This window comes from Triticum urartu, chromosome 4A (genome assembly GCF_056163025.1).
Source record: "Triticum urartu cultivar PI428250 chromosome 4A, HENAU_Tu73, whole genome shotgun sequence".
Taxonomy (NCBI): domain Eukaryota; kingdom Viridiplantae; phylum Streptophyta; class Magnoliopsida; order Poales; family Poaceae; genus Triticum; species Triticum urartu.
The window spans coordinates 332,776,363-332,800,586 of NC_141876.1; the positions used below are offsets into that span (position 1 = coordinate 332,776,363).

At 42.2% G+C, this 24,224-nt stretch overlaps 1 protein-coding gene across 1 annotated transcript; it reads left to right on the forward strand.

Annotated features, from left to right (window-relative positions):
- The first annotated feature begins 9,006 nt into the window (after positions 1 to 9,006).
- Positions 9,007 to 23,159, forward strand: LOC125551430 (SPFH/Band 7/PHB domain-containing membrane-associated protein family). The gene is made up of 9 exons (XM_048714678.2): positions 9,007 to 9,319; positions 19,656 to 19,758; positions 19,837 to 19,904; positions 20,126 to 20,185; positions 20,282 to 20,440; positions 20,884 to 21,030; positions 22,324 to 22,538; positions 22,620 to 22,728; positions 22,809 to 23,159. The coding sequence occupies exons 1-9, from the start codon at positions 9,161 to 9,163 to the stop codon at positions 22,887 to 22,889; spliced, it is 1,101 nt and encodes a 366-aa protein (XP_048570635.1). The 5' UTR covers positions 9,007 to 9,160; the 3' UTR covers positions 22,890 to 23,159.
- Positions 23,160 to 24,224: the final 1,065 nt, after the last annotated feature.

Here is a 24,224-nt window from a genome sequence, read left to right on the forward strand (position 1 = left end):
TTAGGTCATATGTGGATATGGGAAAGTAGTTGAGGGTTTTGGAGCATATCACTAAGCACATGAAGCAAGAGGCTCATTAAGCAACACCTCATCCCTCCTTGATAGTATTGGCTTTTGCTAAAGACTCAATATGATCTTGGATCACTAAAATATAAAATGAAGAGTCTTGAGCTTTTGAGCTTGAGCCAATCCTTTGTCCTTAGCATTTTGAGGGTTTCACTTTCACATCCATGCCATGCCAATCATTGAGCTTTCCTGAAATAATCATCTTGGAATAGCATTAGCTCAATGAGCTATATGTTGTTATGAATTACCAAAACCACCTAGGGATAATTGCACTTTCAGAACACTATCCTTGCAACATTATTTGCGGGAAACAAAATAAAATAGTGAACAAAATATCTTGTAAGAACTTCTAAGGCCAAATTCATGACTGAGGTAAGAATAATCCTTATCTTGTAAGAACATTATTGATGGGACATTTTTGAGGAAAACAAAATAATTAGTGAACAAAAATTCAGCAAACATTTCTTATAGAACATTATTTAGGGAACGTTATCAACATTATTAGGGAACATTATTTACGGAACATTAATTAGGGGACTTTTTCAATTTTTCTGGGAAATCCTAAGAACAATTCTTTGAAAATAATTTTCATGTAACTTTTTTACGAAACTGTTTTGAACTGGACATTATTGAGGGAACATTGTCAACATTTTTAGGGGAAACAATAATTAGTGAACATTATTCAATGAACATTATTTTACAACATTTGTTAGGGGAAACAAACAACTAAGAACATTTATATTACAACAATTTTCACGAAACATTTTTCGAAACTATTTTCAAGTTGACAATATTGAGGGAACACTATCCTTGCAACATTATTTGCGGGAAACAAAATAAATGGTGAACAAAATATCTTGTAAGAACTTCTAAGGCCAAATTCTTGGCCGAGGTAAGAATAATTCTTATTGAGGGAACATTATTGATGGGACATTTTTGAGGAAAACAAAATAATTAGTGAACAAAAATTCAGCAAACATTTCTTACCGAACATTATTTAGGGAATGTTATCAACATTATTAGGGAACATTACTTATGGAACATTATTTACGGGACTTTTTCAATTATTTGGGAAATCCTTTTGAAGTAGACATCCTTTTGAAGTAAACAATTCTTTGACAACAATTTTCATGGGACATTTTTTATGAAACTCTTTTGAAGTAGACATTCTTGAGGCATGAAGCAGTAGATGCAAAAGTAGAGAGTATGATACTGAGGCCGTACCTCCTAAATGCCAAATTTCCTAAGAGAATTCCCTGAATGTATGGAACATATTATGTGAAGTTCAATTCTCAAACATCTTAGAATATTTTACAAAAAATGTGCATTATTTTCGTACCAAACGAGACGAAAGGCAAGATTGTCATTATATTTACAAAAGCAATAGTGATCCTTTTCATGGAAATCAATCACACATCTGTTTCGGAAAAAAATAACAACACACTTCATTGAAAAAATAATCCTTGAAGACACTCATGTTGGTATTGAAAAGCAAAACACCTTTAATTATTCCTCATTGTTATTCTACAGCTAAGTTTCTTTGACTGTATCTCACACAAGAACGGAAAAATAAATTGTATTGGTGACACTATTCTCAGAGTCTCCAACATAAATGTTTTCCACACAAAGAGTGATTTCCACACAAAAGGAAAAAGGGTACTTAAAAGTTTTCCAAGCCATGACACCGGTGAGTTATAAGTAGTTGTGGTGCACATTCAAGTGGAAAATTGGACAGATCAATTCTAGAAACTCGAAGTATTAGCTTTCTGCACACAACTAACGGTGCTTCTTCCTCTTCTTGGTTGAAACATCATCTTGAAGTCCCTTAGTACCTTTTTTGTTGATGTCAGACTTTGCCAGCTTGTAAGAAACATCCTGCCAAAATTGAGGAATAGTTTCCTGGGACAAATGAAAATATAAACAACACATTAGCATGGATAAAAACGTGGGGGGAAATGATTTGTGAAAGAAAATATAGACCAAGAAAGAGGAAGAGTGATTTGCTGGTGACACACATCATCAAATTCCTTCATGTTCTTCCCATCCGAGATATCCATATACATGATAGCATAGAGACCACAATTGTGGTTGTACAAAAGTATTCATAAAATTCAGCAAAGTAACTTCTTGGGTGAAAGAATGTTAATTGATTATAAGAGTTAAAGACAGAAAAGTGCATGGAGCATAATGATGGTTGCTTTACTCACAGGTTGTTTTGCTGGGGGTAGTCCTCAGGGGAAATGCACTCAAAATTCTCAATATTCTTGTATGTGTATCCAGAAGACTTGAAAATGGTGCCCATATTGATGATCTATATTAAAAGAAGTACAAGAGTTCAACCAGTGCAGAACTTTTATAAAAAAAGAACAGTAGTTCAATTATCTGCGAGGAACTACTGACATACGGATGATGACAAGGTAAAAACTAAAATTCACAAAAGATTTGATGTTACAAAAGGCACAGGAGTAAAACTAAAAGAGAAGAAAAAAACAGATTTGATGTTAACTTATTGACTTGATTTTGAGGAACAGAACTCCTTGAATCAAAGAAATTGACCGTTTCAAACAGATTGTTAATGCAGAACAAAGTCTGGTGGAATGAATCAACTCTGTGGAAATATAGCTGGATGGCAAACAAAGAAGTAAAATCAATAGAGATGGAGAGAGGATGTGATAATTTAGAGTTTGTTACATTGATAACTGATGTTTACCATATCACGCTTATGTAAGTTCTTGCCACAGTTCATTTTGTTGAATTCTCTTACACAAGACCGAGAGTTGAAATTCTTGGGATCAACAAGTAGCTTCCCCTGCACATCCAATGAAAGAGATAACAACACTAAGAACAGAAGTTGCAAAGAGTGCAACACAGAACAAAAAAGGAAATACTATAGATGAGGAATAGAGAATTATCGTGAAGTAGGAAGTAAAGTAGTATTTCGAAGGTTCCTTACTTTTTGGATCTGGATTTTCATTCTCATAATTGAAAACTTGGACATAAGCATTGAAGACTTCATTGTCAACATTTCCTATTGCCTTGAGTGAATTATAGAAATTATCATACTCGACAATAAAGCCATTGATGTCAATAATGGTTGGACTACATTTTTAAAAATTGACCAGTTAACAAACAGAATGTACAACAAGGAAGATTGTTTCATGCCTATAAAGTAAGATACTCCTGAAATAACTTACTTTTCATTCTTGAAGAATTTGTTTCCATGGTATTTCTTATAAAACTCCTGAACATGAGGTTCAACAGTTATCTTTGATATCTTTTCTTGAGGAGATAGAACTTTTGCTTTCCTTTTCTTTCGATTTCTCTTCTCTATAGTGCTGGGACCAGATATATTCAATGCTGCATCAGATGATTTGTGCTCAGGTACCTCAGGTACTACAGGATCTATCCAATGAACCAATTGCATATAATAAGCTTTGGTATGAAAAACAATGAAGCATGTAAAAAGAAGGTAGGGCATTGCAAAAACTAAAACAACCAAATTGGATGTAAAAACTCAATGCAGTGAAAGAAAACAAAATGAACAGAAGGAAAGAGCAGTTGATTTAAAAAAGGTGGGAACTACCTTTGGGGACTGCCTTATCAAGTTCTGGGATTATAATACCATCAGCATACTTCATGGCAATTTCAATGCCATCTCCCAGATTGTCATTTGATTGTGAGATCACATTCCTTAGCATAAAGCCATCTTCAGTTAGAATGTTTGACGAAGCAGGCAGTTCTTTACTTGGAGACTGATTCACTAACTGAGCTTGTTTGCTGACAGAAATGGGAGTTTTCTGAATATGGACTGTTGTGGGGTTCACATGCTGAAATTCCGTTTCATATGGCTCGCTATTGACTGCATGATCAACACGATCCACTGGTTGCAATACTGACATCGGTGGAGTACGAATTGGCTCAGAAAAGATACTTGAGATCTCAATAAGAGTGTTAACAGCAAATCGAGTGCCATCACTTGTTTGACTACAAGAAATATGTTGATCAAGTGTGTTGTCAGTATGAATACCATTGTTCCCAGGTGAAATTTCTTCATTTTGAACAATGTTCATAGCTGAAGGTGCTTGCTCAGTTTCCTGTGCTTGTTGAGGAACTGAAACTTGTTCTGGAACTGGAACTGCAATTTCAACTTGGATGTCCTTGCTGGTGTGCCTTAAGGTAACATTAGGAGTAGGACTGACTTCTACATGATCTTGGAATAAAGAACCTCTAATTGGCTCACTGTTTATTTGGACTGGGAGATGGTTGGTGTTCAATGGTTCACTGTGATTATTCATGTTGCTGTGTGCTGAAGAAGAACAACAGGATTCGTCGTTGAAGTGCCAAGACTGTTTACTTGGCTGTTTGTATTTGGCTAAAGAGACATCGGAGCTGCTTTGAGATCTAAAAACATATTCTGCACATGATGTTCATGAAGCTTCTTCCAAATTTGATCATGCTTTGCAACAACTTGAGATATTATATTCATAACCTATTAGTTTAGGACAGAAAAGTTACATGTGTATTAGTTCTGCTATGAGAATGAAGTGACAAGACTAAAATCTGTTGGTAAACAAAAGGTTAATAATAAGCAGATAAACATAGGAATGAACAAATCATTATCTAGCAAAATCATTATATGTTCAAAGGAAGGAACAAATTATTCATTGAAGTACTCATATGTTGTACTAGGAGCACTTCAACTCATTATATTTTGAGTGCTCATATGTTGCACTAGGAACAGATCATGCATTCAAATACTCATGTGAGATGTCATTGCTAAACAACGAAATTAGTTAGATTCTGTTCCTTGTGTTTGATTTTAGTCTTGTCAATTGGTGATACTATCTTTTTGGGTCTCAGTTCTTTTCGATCTCAATACAATAGAGAATCGCCTAATTGACAAGGAGGAAATTACTTTTAGCAAAATTCCTATCTCAGTTGAGAGTACGAACACAGTATGTTCATTTTACAAATGCAAAACTCATTAAATTTTTGAGTACTCATGTGTTATACTAGGAATAGATTATGCATTTTGGTTTGTTGCGAACAGACTATAGGTATATAGCAACTGATTTTCTAGTTCTGCTATGAAACTGAAGTGACAAGACTAAAATGTATTGCTAAACAAAAGGTTAATAATAACCAGATAAACATACTTCTGGATTACTGTTCGAAGTAGATGCAACATTTGGGATGTCATTGAAGTTTGGAATGACATTTTCCTCAACATGATAACTCTGTGGGGCTCTGGACCACTTCTCTTCAGCCAATAAAATTGCACAAGCACCATAAGGTGTCCTAGAAATGTCTTTCAGCTGAAAAGAAAAAACAAAGTCAACAAAGAGTTCTGCATTGTTCTTAAAACAAGACCATGAAACCAAGAAAAATGTCATTCCAAAGAATTAAGAATGAAAACATTTGCTCCTTATTGTTTGAAACTATTTTCTGCAACTTTTGTCCTCAGTTAAACAAATGCCAAAAAAAGGATAGAACAAGCTTACTGGTAAGAATCCCAATGCAAACGACTTCTTTGATCTTGTGTTTAAGTCCACTGTAGCTAGATAGTCAAAGTCGTCATTCTGAATATATGCCATTCTAGGGACTCCATAATTGATATTTCGTTGTTGAGAAGCTTTTGTGAAGTCCACGAAGTCCAGATAGACAATCTAAGAATATTGGGAATCATAAGAGAAGATGAAACAACAAATCAGTGACTATAAACAAAGATTGCATAACTTAACAATACATTTAAAAAAAGAAAAGTAGGGAAAATTATAAAACTTACAACAGCTAAAGGTAAGCATCCACCAACATATATTGAATTGTTCAATGGAGTTTCAGTTCTATTGAATAGATTGGTGCTGAAATTATCATTTTCTTTGTTCAAGTGATCAATGCAAGGTTGAGCCAAATCAAAGGTCTTCAGCTTGCTAATGTCGTGGAGCCCATAAAGAATTTTCCAATTTGAATAATTCCGAGTGGTTGGGCAACAAACATAACTTATGAACAAAAACAAGAAGCTCCGGATGAAACCTTCCTCGGTCTCATCATTCTTCATGATAGTGATGATACCATCAAATTGATTGTTCTTCTGGCCATTACCGAGATACTCGGACCTAAGCTGTAACACTCTAGCCACGACAACTGGATCTGTGTTGTCCAGAGGAAAAGGCACAAAACCGGAACGGATACCAAAAATCTGAATTACCATGTATCTTCTTAGATGAATTATTTTATCACCCTTTCTGAAAACTCCAGTCCCATTGCAATTTAAGTGGTTCGCAACCCATTTAAGAATTGGAATTGGAACCATTAAGTGAGGATGAATATTCAGAAGAATATCGAGCTCATATTTTGAAACAAACGACTTTTGATTATCACTTAAATCAGAAACTGCCTTATGCCACCTGATGGTAGAAAACATGTGCTTGATGGTACCAGCAGGATATCTGTAAAGTCTAGGCATGTTTAGAGTTGAGGGAGACCTGCAGAATAAATAAAAAAAGTAAGGCGGTGAAACAAAGACTAATTAAACACACAGAAGAAAGTATGACAATTAAAAACATGTAAACACATTTGAAAAATAATAAAAAGAGCAAAAACAGATGAAAATAACAAAAAACTATCAAAATAAAAAGTGCCACATCTTGCATTACTGGGTTAACATCATATATGAAAAACTACAATCACATCCTATATGAATAAATATCACATCACCTAATAACACTCGTCTAAAATAACAAAACTAGCACGAGAACCATGCATATGTGAAAAAAAGTAGCACACAAAAGTTATTCTCAAACTGTGGTTAAAACATATCTTATTCATGGTTTATTGTAAAAAAGAAAAGAAGAGTGATTCTCCAATCAAATATAAAACAATGAATTAATAGGTATCAATGTATAAAAAAAATTCACAAGTTCAACAACCTCGAAAACAACAAGCACTCTTACCCTGGGAATGCATTAATATTATTATCCATTCCTTATTCAATTCCTCATAACATCACTCGTGCAAAAAGAAAGGGCACAATAAAAATAGCCAATGTATGACATATAACTTCAGAATAAACAACAATAAAAGTAGCCACTGACCGTTGGTTCCACCTATTCCTACCGCTCGCGTTTGTTTCCTTTCCCCACACCCCAAGCGCCGGAACCCCAAAAGTCACTTTTCCCACTCACCAGGCCAGACTAGGCTAGGGTTTTGTGGATGCACCCTAACACGGCAAAACATATGAACAACAAAGAACCATGATGCTACTACAAAATTCGGAAAAACACAGAGAAGAACTTCTGCACCATGCTACACAAACCACCCTATCATCACCAACAAAACAAACAAAAAATCCCAAGGCCAAGTGCCAGAACACACAACCCCCTAACAACATCATGCTGAAATCATACCTTGAATCCAAATCTCCGAACACAACCCCCTAACATCATCATGCTGAATCATACCCTAAATCCAGATCTCTTAACACAACCCCCTTGTCTAATCTCCAAAACATCCAAAGCACCACCACTACGACCAAACCCCCCTAAAAAACCCTAGCAACACTGGACCAATGCTACATGGAACAAAAATGGCTAGATCGCGCGGTACCACATAGAGAAGAAGGAACAAAACGGGGGGGGGGGGATTGGGCGCATTACCTTGTGGATGCCGAGCTTGACGGGGACCTACACGACGCCGAGCTTGACGGAACCCTAGCAGACACCGAGCTTGACAGAACCCTAGCCGACGAGACACAGACCACTTGCAAAATAAACACCCAACGCGACGAGGTCAGCCATATCTGATGCAATGGCGCAGATGAATAGGGAGCAGAGAGGTCCGCCGGTTGCTTACGAGGGCGGCAGTCTCTTGCGGAGTAGGATCCTGGCGGAGGAAGCAGATGAAGCAGCGACCGCAAACGAAGGAAAAGGGGATCCATGCGAGGGAGGAAGGGAAACTTGGCTTGTCTGTCGATGAACGAGTCGGGCAAGGGAGGAAAGGGGAACAGGGAAGAGCAAATAAAAAGGCCGGCCCACTCGAGTCGAGGGGGTGTGTGGCGCCTTGACATTTTAACGCAAAACGCGCCAAATAGGATTTTCCGATAATTCCCATGCCCACGTGTCTAGGGTTACACTGCGCATGCCTGACTCCATAAAAACGATCGATTTGAGCGTTTTTCTAGATGCAGGCCCAGAGATGCTTTAATCTTCGTGCTATGTAGTCTCAACATTGAATACGAGTAACCAAACATACCTTATTTTTTCACGCGGGGCTGACTCACCTATATGCAGGTACCAAACGTGTCTCGAGTATACCTAGCCACGGGAAGCCCGGCCCGGTCAGCCCGACCCGACCAGGCCCGAAAAAGCCCGACCCGGCCCGAAAAAGCCCGACCCTGCCCGGCCCGACGCTGCTCCCGGGCCGGGCTCGGGCCTAGATTTTGAGCCCGATGACCGGGCCAGGCTGGGCCCGTCGTTTTTGCACTTTTCTAAAGGTCGGGTCGGGCCGGCCTGGAGCCCGACGGGCTTTGACGTGTTCGGGCTGGGCTCGGGCTCAGAAAACAGGCCCGATGGCCGGGCCGGGCCGGGCCCGGGCCTGAGTTTTTTGCGTCAGGTTTGGCTAGGCCCGGCCCGAGGTATGGCCAGGTATAGAGGGTGCTTGGATACGTTTTAGTCCCATGACTAAAAGTAGTGGGACTAAAACTTGCTAGCCTCACCTATGCTTGGCTCCAAATACTAAAAAGACTAAAATCAAGTTATTGAGCATTTATTATCCTCCAAACCCTCCAATCCAGAACTCACATGTGTTAAAGGAGAGACATTAAATAAGGAGAGAGAGGGCTAATACATATTTTAGTAGGTTTTCTATGACTGAATTTTTTTAACTTCAAGACTAATCCTATCCTCTTTTTAGTTACCCTCATAGTCCCGAGGAGTTTGCGCACCTCCCCGTACCTGCGTACCCGTGCGAAAGACCAGCACGTTACAATCGCACAACTTCCAAGTTCCAACTTTGGTTCCTTCTTCGTTCCTCATGCCCTGTTTGCCTATCGCCGAGCCCAGAACCCTAATCTGAGATTGCGAACCATCCTCTCCCGATGTCAGACGTCACCGCCGAGTCCACGCCGCGCCAGCGCCTGCCTACGCCGTCGCCATCACTATCCCAGCAGCAGTCTCGCGGTCGTCAGCCGCCCCCTCCCGGCTCCGACCCCCTCGCTCTCGGCGTCGTCATCTTCATCGCCGTCTGCTTCCTCCTGGTGACCCACAAGTCCTCCCCGCTTTCCTTAAACATATCTGATGGTAGAGTGGATTAATGTTCAGTCGCGGTGTGTGTGTATTTGTGTGTGCGCGCGCACTGGGGTTTTGGACTTCTGGTAAGTATGTGTTGGTCCGGTCCTTCCTTGCGGGGTTTGGCTGGTTGGGCATCGGTAGGTTGCTATTTTGTTGCGGGTTTAGGTTTAGTATAGTACATTAGGTCTGCTGGTGCCGACTTGGTTCCCTTGTGGGTCTTGTGGGCTGATGATACTGTGTAAAAAATGATTTGACGTTTGTGCTGGATGTAAGGGATTGGATTTGGTACATATGCGATGCTTATATAGAATCCTATAACCCGTTTGCTAAGACAGTTGGATGTTTGTTCGTCTTGTTTGGAGATTGCTGATTGTTAGAGCAGCTTTCTAAATTTTATTTCACCATGTAAGCTGGTAGGTATGCAATTAAAAGAGTGAAATGTTGTTCATTTTCTCCTCTTCCCTCTTCCCTGTTGCTGTTGCTTCTGTAAGATACACATGTTCTTCCTTTTTTTTATGTGATATATATGAGAGGATTACAAGTACTAAAGACAGTTCCGTTTGCTTACTATAGGGTTTACCAACCATTCGATCAACTAGTCACATTGAACAATTGCACCATCCTTCTTCTAATGTCCTAACAACATGAGTGACACTCAGTCTTAGTACACGGGGGTAGCTAGATTGTTACATCTCTTTCTAAGCAGATTATAGCCTTAGGGTTATATTCCCTAATCAGTTGCTAATCATTTAATGTGGAAGAAACCTGTTTAGCTATTCTAGTTTTGAACACTAAAACAATTCTCTTGATCATCTATGTCGCTCTAAGCACCTTTCTTCTACTCAATACAAAATTTATTTGAGGGATAGTTGGTAGGTCGCTAATGCAAAACCTAAGTCAGCTATGGAGTTCATTGCAGATTGTACAACCATAAGGTAGTGTATCTTGTGAAACTTCAAATTGGTGTAAAGTCCGTTAAAATCATGCATATAAGTCTTTGGAAGTTCCAAATAATAATGAGACATAGGGCTACATCCCTGCAAAGTTTTTGGATTTGACCGAACTGCGGTCACTAGACACATGAAAGACAAATAATCACTGAATTGTGTTTCCACTATTTGGCGAAGTATTGCCTTTTCGGTATCTGGCAGACTGATTGATTTGTATCTGACATAGAAAATACCACCTCCAACATTTGCCATTTTCTTTCAGATTGTTTAGAAACCTCTTGGTTAATCGAAAACGAGGATTTCCAGCAAACACTCATTATCACATGATATTTTGACAAGGGTGTATATAGAGTTAATACTTTTTCTAATTAAACTTTAATTTGTCCAACACATAAACAACAACAACAACAACAACAACAACAACAACAACAACAACAACAATAACAACAACAAAGCCTTTAGTCCCAAACAAGTTGGGGTAAGCTAGAGGTGAAACCCATATGATCTCACGATCAACTCATGGTTCTGGCACATGGATAGCAAGCTTCCACGCACCCCTGTACATAGCTAGTTCTTTGGTGATACTCCAATCCTTCAGATCTCTCTTTACGGACTCCTCCCATGTCAAATTCGCTCTACCCCGACCTCTCTTGACATTATCCGCGCGCTTTAGCCGTCCGCTATGCACTGGAGCTTCTGGAGGCCTGCACTGAATATGCCCAAACCATCTCAGACGATGTTGGACAAGCTTCTCTTCAATTGGTGCTACCCTAACTCTATCTCGTATGTCATCATTCCGGACTCGATCCTTCCTCGTGTGGTCACACATTCACCTTAACATGCGCATCTCCAGCACACCTAACTGTTGAACATGTCGCCTTTTAGTCGGACAACACTCAGCTCCATACAACATTGCGGGTTGAACCGTCGTCCTGTAGAACTTGCCTTTTAACTTTTGTGGCACTCTATTGTCACAAAAAAATGCCAGAAGCTTGGCGCCACTTCATCCATCCGGCTTTGATGCGATGGTTCACATCTTCAACAATTCCCCCATCTTTCTGCAGCATTGACCCCAAATATCGAAAGGTGTCCTTCTGGGCACCATCTGCCCATCAAGGCTAACCTCCTCCTCACGCCTAGTAGTACTGAACCCGCACCTCATGTACTCGGTTTTAGTTCTACTAAGCCTAAAACCTTTTGATTCCAAGGTTTGTCTCCATAACTCTAACTTCCTATTGACCCCGTCCGACTATCGTCAACTAGCACCACATCATCCGCAAAGAGCATACACCATGGGATGTCTCTTTGTATACCCTTGTGACCTCATCCATCACCAAGGCAAAAAGATAAGGGCTCAAAGTTGACCCCTGATTCAGTCCTATCTTAATCGGGAAGTCATCAGTGTTGACATCACTTGTTCGGACACTTGTCACAACATTATCATACAAGTCCTTGATGAGGGTAATGTACTTCGCTGGGACTTTGTGTTTCTCCAAGGCCCACCACAGGACATTCCGCGGTATCTTATCATAGGCCTTCTCCAAGTCAATGAACACCATATGCAAATCCTTTTGCTCCCTGTATCTCTCCATAAGTTGTCATACCAAGAAAATGGCTTCCATGATTGTCCTCCCAGGCATGAAACCAAATTGAGTTTTGGTCACGCATGTCGTTCTTCTTAAGCGGTGCTCAATGACTCTCTCCCATAGCTTCGTTGTATGGCTCATCAGCTTACGGTAATTAGTACAACTTTGAACATCCCCCTTGTTCTTGAAGATTGGTACTAATATACCCCGTCTCCATTCTTCTGGCATCTTGTTTGCCCGAAAAATGAGGTGAAAAGCTTGGTTAGCCATACTATCGCTATGTCCCCGAGGCCTTTCCACACCTCAATGGGGATACAATCAAGGCCCATCGCCTTGCCTCCTTTCATCTATTTAAAGCCTCCTTCACCTCAGACTCCTGCATTCTCCGCACAAAGCGCCTGCTGGTCTCATCAAAGGAGTCGTCCAGTTCAGTGGTAGAACTCTCATTCTCCCCATTGAATAGCTTGTCAAAGTACTCCCGCCATCTATGCTTAATGTCCTCATCCTTCACTAGGAGTTGGTCTGCTCCGTCCTTGATGCATTTGACTTGGCCAACATCCCTCGTCTTCCTCTCTCGGATCTTGGCCATCTTATAGATATCCCTTTCGCCTTCCTTTGTACCTAACCGTTGGTAGAGGTCCTCATACGCCTGACCCCTTGCTTCACCGACAGCTTGCTTTGCGGCCTTCTTCGCCATCTTGTACTTCTCTATGTTGTCTACACTCCTATCCAGGTATAGGTGTCTGAAACAATCTTTCTTATCCTTAAGCGCCTTCTGGACATCATCGTTCCACCACCAGGTGCCCTTAGCTTTGCTTCTCCTTCCCCTGGACACTCCAAACTCCTCTGAGGCCACCTTATGAATGCATGTCGCCATCTTCATCCACACATTGTTTGCATCCCCTCCTTCCTCCCAAGGGCCCTCCTTAATGACCCTCTCCTTGAATGCTTGAGCTACCTCCCCCTACTTCGTTCTAGCAACACTCTCTCCAGGTATCAACTTATAATCTAGGCACGCACGCCTATCTTCTCTTCTCGAGAGGATGAAATCAATCTGGCTAGAGTGCTGACCACTACTAAAAGTCACCAGATGTGATTCTCTCTTTTTGAAGAGGGTGTTAGCTACGATCATGTCGTAGGCTAGAGCAAAGCTTAAGACATCTCCTTGATTCTTGATGCCATAGCCAAAGCCCCCATGCACTCCTTCAAAACCTGTGTTAGATGTACCCACGTGGCCATTGAGGTCTCCTCCTATGCAGAGCTTCTCACCAATCGGTACACTCCTAACTATGTCCTCCAGGCCTTCCCAGAACTCCCCCTCGGTGTTCTCATTGTGGTCTTCTGGCGGGGCATACACGCTGATAACATGGAGAACTAAGTCCCCAACTACCTGCTTGACCAGGATAATCCGGTCACCACGTCTCTCGACGTCTACCACTCCATACTTGAGTCTCTTGTTGATCAAGATGCCTATGCCATTTCTGTTTGCAGCCGTCCCTGTGTACCACAGCTTGAAGCCGGCATCCTCCACCTCCTTCGACTTCTGTCCCCTCCATTTGGTTTCTTGGACGCAAAGGCTATCAACACCTCTCCTCACCGCTGCATCAACTATCTCCCGAAGCTTTCCTGTTCAGAGACCCTACGTTCCAGCTACCTAAGCGGATCCTCTTAGGCTCGGCCAGCTTCCTTACTCTTCGCACTCGTCGAGTCAAATGCGGAGACCCTTGCTGATTTTCCACTACATCTGGGGCGCTGATGTAGCGCGCCACTAAGGATGCGAAGAACAAATCCTCGCTCACTTCCCACCGTATCCAGATCAAGATACGGCGCACTATCGAGGGGGGGGGGTGACGGCCCGACCCTTGCCCATCAGACACCACACCTGGGTTCCGATGTGGCGCGTCGCTAAGAGGGTCGCCCCAACGAAAATCTTTTGGGTTTCATCTCTACAAGAGTGGCTGAGTTTTTACGTTGGCTCGCCAAGCCTATCACAACCCTTGTCCTTTACCCGGGCTTGGGACCGGCTATGTTGGGACAACATAGGTGGAGTTTAATTTGTCCAACACATACACTCACTAAATTTTATGTCTTGCCACTATCAATGACATTGGTTGTGAAATTTATGCTATTTTGATTGAGGAATATTGTAATGGAAAGCATTCTTTTCCTATTGGAATTGACAACTGTTGACTTAAATTGACAGTAAATAATCGAAAAGTTGCAAGGTCCGTAATTTGGTGAAAATATTTGGATAAAAGTCAATTTCACCGCTGAGTAAGTAAAAGTGTTGTTTTTGAAGAACTTGCGCACTGAAGTTGCTTACATCCATAGCTTTACTAGTAAGCTTGCATGCCAAATTTGCAGCGCCCAGAAAGTTATTTGAGGTAGGTATTTTCTGCTTGCTGCAAAAAGGTTTCCAAGTGCCTAATAGTATTTTGGTACAAAAAGGTGTCAATTAGTTATTTCTTTCCTGAGCTTTTCTAAGGGGCTGTTTGGATATGGGGATTGTGTAGAACTGGATTTCTTAAAACGTGATATCTGGTGTAACCACCTAAAAACTTGTTTGGGTTATCTAACCAAATTGTGGATAAGTATAATCCAGTTCTACAAAAACCTAAGAAAATATTTTTTAAAAAATGCAACTAATAGACATTTTTTGTAAAAACCTGTAAGCGCCACACTGTCAGAGATACAGGGGACGGGGTCCCTCGGATCCATGGCGTGGGCTGAGCTCGGCCCAGCGTGGCCCCAGAGTTGGGTGCTCGGGGCCTATGCACACGCGCAGCCCGGGCGTAACGAACCCTTGGGGACTCCACCCCGGGCACGCTCGCAGGCTTGCACACCTTCTTGGGAAGACCTCCTCGCTAGTTTTCCGGGCTAGCAGGGGTGTCCTCAGGGTCTTGTGGTTGATTGTATGCAGTGGGGAGGCCCGGCGACTCTACAATGGCCTAAGCTGTAGGCTCATGACAATGACGAAGAAGCACGCCGCACGTCTCTCATACGTTGAAGGCTGTCACTTGTCAATACGTGATGGGACGTCACCCTCTTTGACTTAAGCCACACTTCCGTGCGGGCAGGTGGACTGGACGTGCAGCAACATGTCACACACACACACGTGCAGCCACACTTCCATGCAGGCAGGTGGACTGGGCGTGCAATAACATGTCACACGCCCATGCGCACATGCACACGTATGCGCACGCACACGCACACCTCAGCAAGAATGCACACACAAGACGTATGGTGTTACACCTTCTCGGTGGCCTGAACCTGGATAAACTAAGCCTCCATATCTAAAGTGATTTGAAGTATTTGACCCCTAGCCAAATCTCTAAAACGGGATCTCCCAGATCTTCGGTATTGACGATCACCCGTCGACATCTGGCGCACCAGGTAGGGGGTTGAGGCTTTAGGTCATTTTCGGGCCATCTTCTTTGACCATGTCGGATCACGAGCAGCGGTAGCAGCTGCCGCCTCCGGTCTGCTCAGCCCATCCCAGCCAAGAGGCCCTTTTGGGCGGAGCCAGCGGGTCCCCATTGAAGCTTGCCGCTCTGATCGGCGAGCAAGCTTCTGCTAACAGGAACTAGCTATCCCGGCCCTGGCTGGACTTAGGGTAGCTGGCATCGGCGTTGCACGCCGCACACACACTTCTTAGGCATCCTCTCGTGCCTTTGGAGGAAAACATCCCTGTGGGGCTGCGACTTCAGGAGGTGGCTGACTTGGTGGACGCTGACGACTAGGACTCTCACAACGCTTTGAGGCGTGACCATTGGCGCTCCGTGCGGATGGTTGCTTCGCCCCCTCCCGCACTAAGTCACTCACCTACCAAGACAGGAGGGGCGCATGTGGGACCTCATCGTTCGGGCACCCACCTTCGTGGCAGCACGCACCAGGGATCTACGTGACGTCGTCCTCGAGATGGGGATGGTTCATGACACTCGGGCAGTCATTCCGAGACAGAAGGAGCGCGTCGAGAGTTGATGAGGACCAGGCCTCCTTGGCCCTGACGGTGGAATCTGTGGAGCCACAACCGCAAGATCTAACCCCTTGCCATACGGTGTGTGTGTGTGGGGGGGGGGCGCCAAGCATTCACCTTGGAGCTCCCACGCATTGCCTGGCTGGGAAGTTCTGCCCTGACCTGACACAAAAGTATGATGGTCGACCTTGCGGAGTTCCACTAGCTATACAACACTGCCATCTATGCGACCAGGGGTGCCGAGAATGTCATGGCCAACCCCATGGCCATGAAGGGCTTTGCCCGGTCTTGGCTCATGAACCTCCCACCGTGCTTCATGGATTTGTGCAACGACCTCTGGGCCAGTCCGTGGCCAACTTCCAGGGCGCCTTCGTGCTCCCCGCCATGGACTATCCACGCCGTCAAGCAAAAGAAGGGGGAGATGCTACAGAGTTTCATTCAACGCTTCTACTCCGCTGCTAGGTTCGCAACACGATCCCCAAGGTCTCCCCGCATGCCGTCATTTCATCTTAGCCACTAAGAAGGCGAAGAAGTGGAAGGCCGAGCTTGTCCTGGCGACAGAACCCCAAGCCGCAGCGGGGCGCGCTGGAGGCCGTCAAGGAGAAGGGGGAGATGCTACAGAGTTTCATTCAACGTTTCTACTCCGCTACTAGGTTCGCAACACGATCCCCAAGGTCTCCCCGCATGCCGTCATTTCATCTTAGCCACTAAGAAGGCGAAGAAGTGGAAGGCCGAGCTTGTCCTGGCGACAGAACCCCAAGCCGCAGCGGGGCGCGCTGGAGGCCGTCAAGGAGAAGGTCGAAGCCACCGAGGAAGGCGCAGGCAAGTCGTGTCCTCTTCATCGCTCAAGGGGCAAGGCCTTGAGAACTGCCAGGAGGTCCATAACATCATTGAGGATCATTGTCGGGGGCGTCACGAGGGCGACCGCGATGACCCCAGCGGCCGGAAGCGTGAGGAAGGTCGTGGTGCTCGTGATCATGGAGGAGACCGCGGGCGCGAAGGTCGTGATCAGGAACAACCTTGCCGCAACCGCGACCACGACGATGACAACAACCATAGAGGCCGGGGGGATGATCTCGGCTTTGAGGAGTCAAATGTTGTCGCATAATTGGCATTGCCCGACTAAGGAAGAAGGAACACCGGCACAGGAAGCATGGAGTGACGAGCCTCGCCGCTCCTTTTGTCATTTAAACTCAGTAAGTGGTAGATTGGGGTGGCGCCCTGAGTACCCTGCCTCGCATTAGGGCTCGGGGCCTCTCATGCTTCCTCCTTTTTGGCCTGCCTGGAGTTATGTGGATTAATGTAATAGCTATCTATTTCTCTCCGCTCTGTTTCTGTAGGCATGGAACCACCCCTCTGTATCACTCACTCCCTTTTGAGCAAGGTCTGCCCAGCAGCCTGAGATACATGAGCCGGAGAGCTGCTCCAGAACTCAATGATAGGGTGACTGTTCGGGGCCTGCCCCGCGCCCTAGGGATTAATCGATGAATCAATCTATTAACCGAATTTCTTGGTAACCCATTTATTGGTAGGTTAACTGCGGCCATATCTATATATCCTAGGCTACACAGCAACATGCAATGTAATTAATGGATAAATATGCTACTGTACACCGTAATGTAACAAGGGAGGCAACCTTTTCCTTTTTTTTCCCACAAAGTGGCAACTGACAACATTCTTGTTGTTTGGACTAAGGCAGCAAACAGAGTGAGGTAGTGTGGCTTTGAATGTTCCAGAATCCACTTTGGTATATGTGTTGCCTTGTCCAAACAACAACAATCCGCCTCCAGCTGAGCTAGCTGTGGGCTAGTCGATCCATCTATCAGCTAAACTAGTTGCTGCTGCTACTTTGTGAAGGACGTTGCCGGTGGCTGCTCGGTGAGGGGATGGTGCCCTCGGCTACTCCTCCACGAGTGTGAGGAAAAGGACAACGAGTTAATCGACCCTCTGTCTAACCTAATGCGTGGGTGGCTGTGGGAGAAGTTGGCCCCAAATTGCCTAGGCAGTTAATCGGCCCAGCTGATTATTTGGTCTGACAGCCAATTAATCGGCTTTTCAATCTGATAAATCAGCCCACCTGGTTAATGCCATGAGTAGGTGGTTTTCATATCAGCAGGTGGCCAAGACATGGTGACTGTCCGATATGCCGATTAACTGGCTGATATTTTGAACAGTGATTAATTATAAGGAGAAGTCTATCTTTGATCTCCTGGTCTATTTGTTAATAAAACCATAAAAGTTTAGGTAGCCCAGTGTGAGAAAGGACTAGTAGTACCTCATTTGTAAGATTATGCCTTATTAATCATAAGGAGAAAGTTCATAAAGTGACAAGGGATGCCACAAAAGCTACAAGGTAGGTTGGATAGGACATCACTTCGACTTGCGATGTTGTATGGCACAGAATGTTGGCCAACTAAAAGGCAACATGTCCAACAGTTAGGTGTAGCAGAGATGCGCATACTGAGATGATGGATATGTGGCCACACACACGAAAGGATCAGGTCCGGAATGATGATTACATGATAGTTGAGGTAGCACCAATTGAAGAGAAGCTTGTCCAACATCGTCTGAGATGATGTGGACATACAATGCAGGCCCCAGAAGCGGCAGCACATAGCAGAAGATTAAGTCGTGCTGATAATGTCAAGAGAGGTCGGGTTAGACGAAACTTGACATGGAAGGAGTCTGTAAAGAGAGACATGAAGGGCTGGAATATCACCAAAGAACTAGCCATGGACAGGGGTGCATGGAAGTTAGCTATCCACGTTCCAGAACCATGACTAGGTTTCGAGATCTTGTGGGTTTCAACTCTAGCCTACCCCAACTTGTTTGGGATTGAAAGGCTTTGTTGTTGTTGTAGAAAGTCAATAAAGTCAAAAGTATGCCTTTCTTTAATAGAAATAGATGATACTTTGTTATAATGAGATAGAAAGCATGAATCTATTATATTTACTTTGTAAATGCATAGTTTGAAGAAGTAATAGTCACACATTTGATGAGAACTGATACATACAGAGAAAATAATAGGATCAGCTAAATTTGAACTTCACTTGCAGACCTTAGTGAAAGAGAATCTAAAGATGGTATTGCACTGCAACTTGCTTACTGTGCCTTGCCCTAAAATGGCAATATTACAAATGTGACCTCCGAGGTGAGGAATCAAGGCAACAGAGGAAGAGGCCACTTTCTGTTGTCGTTCCCTTTTCATCAGGGTCCAGTGGAGTTATAAAACAGTAATAATCACCCAAATATTTTGCTAGCCTTGCTAAGCAATGTCGAATACTCGGTCCGTCCGGAATTAGTTGATGCTCAAACGAATGTATCTAGACGGAGAAAGTATTTATCTGTTTTTGAGATAAATTATCCGTTTGAGCATCCGTTTGAGCATCAACTAATTCCGGACGGAGAAAGTATTTATCTGTTTTTGAGATAAATTATCAAAAGCTTGAACAGATGCACTTTCGTTATGTATTTCAATACCCTAGTTTACAAGTACAGAACGACATTAAGAGGACTGATCGTAAAACAGCAATTTCCCTTATGATGTTTCACCAGCTTTACATAAATGTTGTCTCCTGCCTGTTCATGTTTATTTAAATGTGCTATTCTTATGTAGTATATGCTTAGCTCATTGTTTTATCAAGTAGGCAATTTAGGATGTGTATTGGTTTATATAAACTAAGAAGAAAGGGATATTGATATCTGCATAGTAGATAAATTATTTCTCTTATTTAAGCGTTCTATTTGGAGCTTACTGTTAAATAGCTCATGTATTGGTTAATATTTGCAGGTTTCAATCTCAGCTCCATCAAGCATTTTACATCAAGTTCCTGAAGGACATGTTGGGGTATACTGGAGAGGAGGTGCTCTTTTGAAAACCATTACTACTCCAGGTACTTTTTTCCCCAAGTGTTTCTTTTCTTTTCTTTTTTGTCTGAGTGTCTCTTTGCTTATTTCGTCTCTGTTGCTAGGTTATCACCTGAAGCTGCCTTTCATCACCCAGTTTGAGCCAATACAGGTTACACTCCAAACAGACCAGGCAAGTGAATGTCCCTCTTTTGCCTTCATTTATGAAGCTATGGCTTCACTACAATCTTATCTTAGTTAGTTTACCTTTCTTTTTCAATCAATTGTTGTTAATTTACTGATCATGTCTGCTTATTTCAAACTTTTGAGGTACCAACTGAAAGAGTGGCGTATTTCTTTGCCAGTTGAGTTTGTGATACAAATATGTTTATGCGTCTTATTTTGCTAAACCAGGTCAAAGGTATTCCTTGTGGAACGAAAGGCGGTGTCATGATCAGCTTTGACAAGATAGAGGTATTAGTAATATCGTTTCTATTATAAGTTATAACTCTGCTCTACAAAGTTTATTTGCTTGTTTCTGTTTTGGTTAATCCACTGGTTGATCTGTAGGTTGTCAATCGTCTCAATAAAGACTTTGTTTATGACACCCTGCTCAATTATGGTGTGCATTATGATAAGACATGGATATATGACAAAATTCATCACGAGATAAACCAGTTCTGCAGTGCTCATAGTTTGCAGCAAGTTTACATTGACATGTTCGATCAGGTTGGTAAATCCTTTTCATCTAATCCACTTTTGGTTCTTTCTTGCATGGCAAAATGTGCAGTGAAAATTCAAATGGGTGAAAACTCACTGTAAAGCATATGCAGAACTCTTTGGTGTGAAATGATTATGAGATGTAGGTGCATGTTATATTCTACATTTCTGCAACCTTCTGTAATCTAACTCCAAACACACCAGTGAGACACAAGAAGACAATTAATTACTGATATAGTGGTTCCACTATTCGGCTAAGTATCCTTGAAATTTGTATAGATGTAGAAAATATTCTCCCAATACATAGTATTCTTTTGAGAATATTTTGAAATCTATGAGTTCAATAGCGAATTAACATTTTTCACCTGATATTTTCCCTTCTTACATTTAGCTGTCCAATATATTAACCTTATACCTTTATCACTGGTTCACCTGTCCTGCCAAAATGTCAGATTGATGAGACCATGAAAGAAGCTATCCAAAGGGACTGCACGCGCTATGCTCCTGGAATTGAGATTATCAGTGTTCGTGTTACAAAGCCAAACATACCTGTTAGTATTAGGAGAAATTTTGAACTTATGGAGGAGGAGCGTACAAAGGTATATGCACTTCATGTGACCAAATCATCTGACACTTGTGTCCATGCGAAGTTTATATTTATACAATGCTCAGTTCTTGAGATGCTATTGTTTGTGCAGCATACATATCATGCATTAGACCTTGTTCAATAAGCTATTGTGGCTAACAAAGTTAGAACACCTAGTTAATTGCTCTGATTGATTTTTCAAAGTCATCCCGATTGACAATGGATTGTTCATGTTGCATATAACTGTGTAGTAATAGAAATTACAACTATTTTACTTTGTAAACTAAAATTTTGCAACTTCACAAGCTGCTTTATGAATGCACATATTCCTAGTATTAGTAGGGCTTGTTATCAATGTTTTAAGTTCTGACCCCTATCTCATTCCGTCATGAAAAGGCAGTAATGTTTTATTAGATCATCGAGCCTTTTTCAAGTCTTGACCAACAGGCACTAGCACCCATGGCATTTTTAGCAAGACAACCACGAGCACACTGGGTGCGCACCGCGCCTCTAACCAACCAATTGTCGCTAGGTTCTCCCTCACCGAGCTTTTTTCCAAATCATGATACAGAAATATATCTGGGACAGCAGCAACTTTGAGTCCTGGGACGGTCTAGAGGGGTTCCCATGGCACCCCCTCCAAAATGCAAAACAATTTATACCATATACTTTACCTAATAGTAGATGTCTACAACATAAAGCCTATTTTGGGGCTATTGGTTGGAATTGTGATGATCATTACACTAAATTATACTATTCCTAGTGTAATTTTCACAAATTTTGAACATATGTAGTGAAGTTATGTTCATACATTGTACTTGTGAACTGTGGCACCCCCATTGCTAAAGATCCTAGATCAGTTAATTATTAGTCCCTCCGTTGGAAATTATAAGGTGTAGTAGTTTATTGAAAAGTCAAAGGTTTTCTATTTTGACCAAGTTTATAGCAAAATATATCAACACCTACAATTTTACATAAATAAAAATGAAAATATATTTCATGATGAATCTAATGATAATGATATGGTTTCGAAGACATTGATATTTTTCTCCATAAACTTGGTCAAAGTTAGAGAAGATTGACTAGTTAAAAAATCAGTACACCTTATATTTTGGATCAGAGGGAGTATATGTTTTTTCTGATATAGGCATGATTCTTGCTTGCAGGAATGGTTACTTATGTTGATTTAATGTTACAGGTTCTAATATGATGATGACAAATCCCTGTTTGTGTAACTATTAACGTCTGGAGAATGTTTTCTCTATACTTATCTTTTGTTTACTTATATATAGTATCTTTAATCCAGGCGCTAATTGCCATCGAAAGGCAAAAGGTGGCAGAAAAGGAGGCAGAAACTCAGAAGAAGATCGCATTATCTGAAGCAGAAAAGAATGCACTAGTGAGCAAGATCCTCATGCAGCAGATGCTAACGGAAAAGGACAGTTCCAAAAGGCAGCAGCAGATTGATAATGAAATGTTTCTTGCCCGAGAGAGAGCCCTTGCAGATGCAAACTATTACAGGCATGACAAGCATTATTGTTTCTTCATTTATCCTGCTTGTGCATGCTTGTTAACTTGCTGCATTTGGTCTGGTCTGTCTAGGATTACGAAGGAAGCAGAGGCTAACAAACTAAAACTTACACCTGAGTATCTTGAGCTGAGGTTTATTGAATCAATTGCCAATAACACAAAGATTTTCTTTGGTGAAAAGGTACTCAAATCGTTGCACACATCATCTTCTTTTATATATTTGGTGAGCCCTGGACTGAGCGATCAGCTATTCTTCTGCAGATTCCGAACATGATCATGGATCAAAGGTTGATTCGAAATCACCTTGATTCTGCTCCGAGCAAGGACCAGTTAGAAATATAGTATCATCTCTTGTAAATTTGAAGGAATGATGGTTGTTTTGTAATCCTGTATGGAGGTTTGGATTTCCTTGAAGCCCTTCGGCGCATGAGGATCAAAAAAGGATGTAATAGTAGGACCCCTTTTGAATTGCCTTGACGTTGCTTTCAAGCAAGGACCGTTTAGCCTTGTGGAATACTTGTAGTTGAACGATATGCACGCCCTTTTGACCTGCAAAGAAAAGAAATGCAGAGCTCATAACTGTAATGTGTTGCAACTGGTTGTGATTTGTTAGGACTTACTTAACATGCTAGTGCTATTACTGAAGAGCTATAGATGCGGTTCACGGAATTGGAAGTATGAATTGGGCAGGTGTTTTCTAGAAGGAAGTGGCTAGGTGTAAGTCGACTTGGTAATTTGTGTTCATTCCAGCTGTCCGATGCAAATTGAACAGCCCGATCCTTTCTTAAACCTTCTGAATTTCTTCAACCTCCAGCCGCCATCTTACCACCTCCATGGACCACCGTTTGGACCGCTAGTCATTGTGGCCGCCGACGCTCCTGTGCCAGCCTTGCCGCCCCGCCCTCCTATCAACCGCTGCTCATTGCCGTGCTTGTTTGCACACAGTGTCACTGGACCCAGGGCTCTATGGGCTTCCCTAGATCGGCTTGATCGCCCGTCACCTGTCATGTGTATAAGAGGCGGCTGGACTTCCCGTGCAAGGAAATGTTTAGATTCACGTACTCCCTTCATTTCTTTTTAGTCTGCATATAAGGTTTGGTCAAAGTCAAGCTTGGTAAATTTTGACTAACTTTATATTAAAAAATATCAACATTTACAATACAAAATCAATATTTTCAGATGCACCATGAAATGTATTTTCATATTATATAATTTTTTTTGATGTATTCATATTATATAATTTTAGTATTGTAGATGTTCATATTTTTTAATATAAATTTGGTCAAACTTTGTGTAGTTTGACTTTGACCAAAACTTATACGCGAAGTAAAAGGAAATGGAGGGAGTACAAAACCCTAGTTTGGATCCAACTCGACATCCCAACTTCTCAAAACTGTTCAGTTTAAAAGCTGGCTACACCTTGCGGGTCACTTTTGAGGCGGTAAACGACCTTGGATGGAAATGAGCTCAAAAGTAATTTTAACCGTTTCGACGAGATGAGAAGCTTTCATGTTGAACTTTTTTCAATTTGAGGACATCTTGAGGGGTTTTTGAACTGTTTTCTGAAGTCCGCAATAGAAAAGTAAGGAACCCAGATGATTGCCTCCGGATGGTCCGGCCCTCTACTGCAGAAGCGTACAGTTTCGCTTCTAACTTTTGCATACGATCTTGGATTAA